The 6,000-nt window shown below is 41.9% G+C and overlaps 1 protein-coding gene across 2 annotated transcripts in view; it reads left to right on the top strand.

Moving 5' to 3' along the window:
- The first annotated feature begins 1,990 nt into the window (after positions 1-1,990).
- The window catches only part of mgat4b (alpha-1,3-mannosyl-glycoprotein 4-beta-N-acetylglucosaminyltransferase B), a 245,870-nt gene continuing 241,860 nt past the window's right edge, over positions 1,991-6,000 (top strand). Inside the window, exon 1 of one of the 2 annotated variants that reach the window (XM_043703124.2) lies at positions 1,991-2,185. In XM_043703124.2, the coding sequence (XP_043559059.2) occupies positions 2,095-2,185 (91 nt within the window). In that variant the 5' untranslated portion in view covers positions 1,991-2,094. The remainder of the gene's footprint in view (positions 2,186-6,000) is intronic. The other variant, XM_043703125.2, reaches the window with a different exon arrangement.

Raw genomic sequence — 6,000 nt, 5'->3', positions numbered from 1 at the left:
TAACAATTTGAAAACTAGATGCCCTTGTTGAATCCTTTAATCAGTTAGGAGATCTTGTTTTAAAGTTGTTAACATTTTGCTTGTAAATACTGTGTCTTATACCTCCTCATCATACCAAGCCTGAGGAAGGAGCAGAACTCGAAAAGCTTGCAATTCCAAATAAACTTGTTGGACTATAATCTGATTGAGGATTCCTGATGAAGGGCTTATGCCTGAAACATCGATTCTCCTGCTCCTCGGATGCTGCCTGACCTGCTGTGCTTTTCCAGCACCACTCTCTGGACTCTGCTCTCCAGCATCTGCAGATCTCTCTTTCTCCTATAACCTGGTTTTGTGTGACTTCATCGTTGGTTGCCATGGATACAGCAGGATCCAGGTGGTCAACTCAGCAACATCCCAGGGAGATCATTTTACATTCTAGAAAACTATTTTCATTCATACCAAATGACACCAAAATTGGAGGTGTAGTGGACAGTGAAGAGGGTTATCTCAGATTACAACAGGATCTGGACCAGATGGGCCAATGGGCTGAGAAGTGGCAGATGGAGTTTAATTCAGATAAATGCGAGGTGCTGCATTTTGGGAAAGCAAATCTTAGCAGGACTAATGGTAAGGTCCTAGGAGTGTTGCTGAACAAAGAGACATTGGAGTGCAGGTTCATTGCTCCTTGAAAGTGGAGTCGCAGGTAGATAGGATAGTGAAGGTGGTGTTTGGTATGCTTTCCTTTATTGGTCAGAGTATTGAGTACAGGAGTTGGGAGGTCATGTAGCAGCTGTACAGGACATTGGTGAGGCCACTGTTGGAATATTGCGTGCAATTCTGGTCTCCTTCCTATCAGAAAGATGTTGTGAAACTTGAAAGGGTTCAGAAAAGATTTACAAGGATGTTGCCAGGGTTGGAGGATCTGAGCTACAGGGAGAGGCTGAACAGGCTGGGGCTGTTTTCCCTGAAGCGTCAGAGGCTGAGGGGTGACCTTATAGAGGTTTACAAAATTATGAGGGGCATAGATAGGATAAATAGACAAAGTCTTTTCCCTGGGGTCAGGGAGTCCAGAACTAGAGGGCATAGGTTTAGGGTGAGAGGGGAAAGATATAAAAGAGACCTAAGGGGCAACTTTTTCAGAGGATCGTACGTGTATGGAATGAGCTGCCAGAGGATGTGGTGGAGGCTGGTACGATTGCAACATTGAAGAGGCATTTGGATGTGTATATGAATAGGAAGAGTTTGGAGGGATATGGGCCGGGTGCTGGCAGGTGGGACTAGATTGGGTTGGGATATCTGGTCGGCATGGACGGGAGGGTCTGTTTCCATGCTGTACATCTCTATGACTCATACAGCATATTACCAGCTGCCTCCTCAAACTTACCGGCGAGAGTTGTATTTCAAGGCCGGATTGTTTTTGTTTACAAACGTGTTCCGCACCCCCACAGACCAAGGCAGCAGCGGACATTTTGAAGAGTCAGGGGCAGGGCTGCTGCGCGGACACCCTCACGTCACCTCCCGCCCCGCCATCAGGGAGAGTGCGCATGCGCCTTCCGGGTAACCGGCCCCGGCTGAAAACGCGCACGCGCCCTTCCATTAAAGCTGGGAAAGGCTGAAGATCCTCAGCCAAGTCGGTTCTCGTGCTCCTCGGATGCTGGCTGACCTGCTGTGCTTTTCCAGCACCACTCTCGAACTCTAACCTACAACATCTGCAGTTCTCACTTTCTCCACACATCCCACCTCCCTTTAAGTTGCCCCACCCACACAGCCGACCCTTCCAACCCACTGCCTCTCTGTCCCGCCTCCGCCCCCTCATTTCTTCCCCCCTCCTACTCAGGCCCGCCCATCCCCCAACGGACCCCGCCCCGCGCGCCCCGGGAACTAGATATCCATTCGCGGGGTGAGGGGCTGACGTATTGCGTGCTCGCGCGCTTATCGCCCGACGCCGCCTCAATCCGCGATGTGTGTGTATTTGGGGAAAGTAGTGCGTGTGAGGCGGTGCTGGGAGAAGCGGGAGCCTCGGGTGCTGGTGACAAAACCCAGGGAGAGAGAGAGAGGATGGAAGGCTCGCTTTAGATAATAAAATAATGCTAATAATGCCTGCCCGGTGAGATGAGGCTCCGAAATGGGACTGTTTTGACGGCTGTGGTCTTGTGCAGTGTGGTCTCTGTGTCTTGGTACGCGGCGTTCTCCGCTCAGAAAGGTGAGAGAGAGGGAGAAAGAGGGAGCTGGGAGTGAGAGAGAAATTAAAATGTCAACAGGCACCCGCCCGTTGTACCACTTCACACCCCTCGTCCCCACTCACCCTTCAGCATGTCCCTGCTTTCCCTCCCAACATCACCCTTCCTTAATGATCCTTCCCCACCCCAGCTATTACCCCCCCCCCCCCCCCCCCCCTTTTCTCTCTTTCTTTCACCCTCCGGGAATCTATTTGTTTGCGATGGCTTTTAAATATTTATGCCAGACTTTCCCCCCCCCCCCCGACCCTCCTTCCCTTTTTAGGTTGAATGCAGAAGTCATTTGCCTTCCTTAATAATTCTTCAGTTATTTTCGAGAATATCCACACATTTGTGATGGGTTTCCATGTTTTATTCTAGATCTTCCCTGGTCCCCCGTCTTCCCCACCCCTTTTTTTTTGTTTTTAAGTGCGATGCAAAAGTCGTTTTCAGAAATCCACGAGGGTCTGGCAAAAAGGCTATCCCAGCAAATAAACAACATGGATTGCATGTGTTTCTGTCAGCATTGAACAGTGGATTTGTAGGGTCCCTCTGGGATTGTTTTTAAAACAACACCCTGTTCAAACTCAACACTAAACTGTTGTTTTTTTTCTTATCATTCATCTCTTGGTCATCTTTGTCTTCCCCGTCCAATGTATTTTTTTACGAATTCAGAATCAATACAGTAACCACTTGCTTCAGGTTTGTTGTTTGGTTCTTGTTAATAATTCTCTGCGCTGTGTTACAGTAACGTTGAGACAAATTACGATGTTTCCAACTTTAGTTTCAATGTTAACTTTAACGCGGCTTCTTCGTTTTAAAGAAACCTCTGTTTACAAAACGTGACAACATTAGCGATAACCAAAGTTGTCGGATGTTTCCTCTTGGATTTGCTCTGTCCGAATACAGTTTTTTTGTTGTTGGATTCAGTTTTGTTTTGCGACCACGTTTGTTTTGTTTATGATGTGAGTTTTATATAATAACCTCAAACTGTAGCTATTCACTTTTTCTGTAGAAGAAACAGCTTTCTTCATTGCGTTGAATTGGAGTTGTTGCGTTGGATTTACGAACCTCATACAGGTAGATGGAATGATGAAGGTTCGAAGTGTTTATCTTTAAGGATTAGTTCTTTCTTTCATCTGTAGACCCCACTGTTTCATCTCCGCCTTTTCTCTATAATGATTTTGAAGGCTCACTTTTTTTATGTACACAGTTCGATTTCGGTATGCTTTTTAGGTAATGAATAGGAGCCCGTGTGTGAACGATGTTTTTATTCTTTCATGAGATGTCGACAACACACTCAAGGTCAGCATTAATTGCTCATTCCGAATCACCGTGGATAGGATAATGGTGGCTTATTTCTTGAACTGTTATTGTCCATCTGGTGTAGAAACACCTACAATGCCAGTGGAGTGGGATGGGGAGAAGAGAGGGGTAGTTCCCAGGATTTTTCATCCATCAACCAATCAGCTTTCCAAATGAGAGTGAAGGGAAATTGTCGGTGGTGATGAACCTGTGTGACTGTCCCTAGATGGTAAATTATATAGATTTGGTATTTGTTAAAGTAGTCTTGGCAAATTGCTGCAATAGTTTTTTTAATTTTAAGTTGTCTTACCATTTAAACAGTAGACTTCTGAGTGAATCTCAGTGGTTTACCAGAGGACTTGGGTTTGATTGTGGATGTTATATGATTTGTTTTGCTTTCTACTAGGATACAACATTTTCTAAAATAATAGAACTCTTGAAATGTTGACTAGATGTTAAACAGGTGTTGCCTCTATGAATGTACCAATATTGAATAGATTTCTGACACACTCAGGTTTGTGAGCCAATATTTTAATCTGGCCTAAAAACAGTGGTAAATATGTGCAATCTCTCAGTATTTGAATGAAATTGGTTAATGCTGTTTAATATTTTATGCTGCTTTTTCATCAGCTGTCTGTCTTGGGTGCTGTATTTTGATATTTTCTTTTAAACATGTCTAAGGTTACTGTTTTACTGCATGCAGCTAGCTTGTCATGGGAGTAGGAATGTGATCGAGTGAAGTTTGTTTAGTGCCAATCTGAGTGGAATCAAATCTGAATTTACATGACAGCATTACTTGCATTTAAAGTTGAAAGATTAAAGACAAGTTTTATTTCCCTAGTGTGTTGTTTACATAATGAAAGATGAGTTGTTAAAGGTTTTAGTTTCTGTTGGATTATAAATTGCATCCTACAGTTCATTTCATAGTGACCTTGTTGCATATCATGAAACTGAACTGCTTATAGCCCTGCAATTACCTTTAAAACCTAAAATATAAGCGTGATAATGTATAAATTCATTCTTCATTTCACACATTCAAACTTTACCAACCTGACTTTTTAAACAAATTATTTTATTTGATTTCCCCTCTTAAGTGGTTGCATTAATATGATTTGTAGTCCCTTGAATTTCGACGGTTTGAAGGGTAATCCAAAAGCATTGTGATAAATACTTGAAGGGGGAAAAGTGACGGATGTGGGACTAACTGTCAAAGAAATTGCTTCTAAAGCAATTTAAGTCATTGGTCAACTGCATTGGTATGGGACACTGCTTTAGCCACAAGATTTTTTTTATTACAATATATGTAAAAATACTTTATGGGTACATTTTATTAAACTAATCTACTTTGCTTTTTAATGTCAATCTAGTCACCTTTTACTGATACTTGTTAAAATAAATATATAGAATGCCTCGAAGTATTGCTGTACCCCCACCTCCTCAAACTCAAGCATACACCATACTTCAGTCACTTTTGTCCTCTGTTACTGCTTTCATCTTGGAGATCCAATGCCCTTTTCAAAATCTTGGTGTTCCTGTACATTTTTGTAGTCATAATGAAGTGATCATCAGTCCCCTATCCTTAACACCATCTGTGTGCACATTCAGTTTGAAATAGGTGGAATAGTCTTTTGTCACTTTGCTATGAGTGTTTTAAAAAAAAATGTTAAATTTGAAATATATCGGTTATCAAAAATGTAACTGGCAACTTTACGTTTGGTTTCTTAAACCATCTTAGTTCTTTTAGGCAACAGGAGATATTTCACGACTGAAATATTTTGTCATCCATTCCACTCAATAATGAATGTTCCTGTAGGGAGAAAGGCATCTATGCATTATGTAGAATCTATTAAAAGGATATGGAGGTGCTGGTGTTGGACTGGGGTGGACAAATTTAAAAATCTCTCAACATCAAGTTATAGCCTAACAGGCTTATTTGGGAGTACAAGTGTTTGGAGCACTGCAATTAAAAGGAGAGAGACATGAGCTTTGTGATCTCTTTTTATTGTGTTGTCTTTCTGTAGCTGGGAGGTGTAACACAAACTTTGCAGCTTGGATGTGTGATTTATATACGAATGACTTCAGCATTTTACTGACCTTCCAATACAACTAGTCTAATTCTTTTGAGATAGTTGCTTATTATATTGAGGTGTTGTGTTGAAAATGTAATTTAATTATTGGTGGAAAATTTAATTATACTCCCTCTAAGAGGATATAATTAAAAGCAAGATTTGTGACAGTTTTTGTTGATCAGACCTCTTATTTACACCTCTGCAGTAGCTGGAATTTGAAACCAGACTGTATGGCTCAGAAGTAAGGACACAACCATTACACCACAAGAACCCTAGGACAAATTTTAACTTGATCCCGGATGTGACATAAGTTTAGAGATGTTTACCTATTCTAGAACTAATGAGTTTTTCACCACTAAAATTAACTGGATTAAGGTCAAGTGATTTTTGTAAGATCTGCTGTACCTGAATGGCAAACTCAAAATTTA

The sequence above is a fragment of the Chiloscyllium plagiosum genome, unplaced genomic scaffold, assembly GCF_037043375.1.
Source record: "Chiloscyllium plagiosum isolate Xiang-an unplaced genomic scaffold, Cpla_swu_hap1 HiC_scaffold_16, whole genome shotgun sequence".
NCBI classification, from domain to species: Eukaryota; Metazoa; Chordata; class Chondrichthyes; order Orectolobiformes; family Hemiscylliidae; genus Chiloscyllium; species Chiloscyllium plagiosum.
Note: the sequence above shows the minus strand (reverse complement) of the source record. Positions and strands in the feature narration are given on the sequence as shown.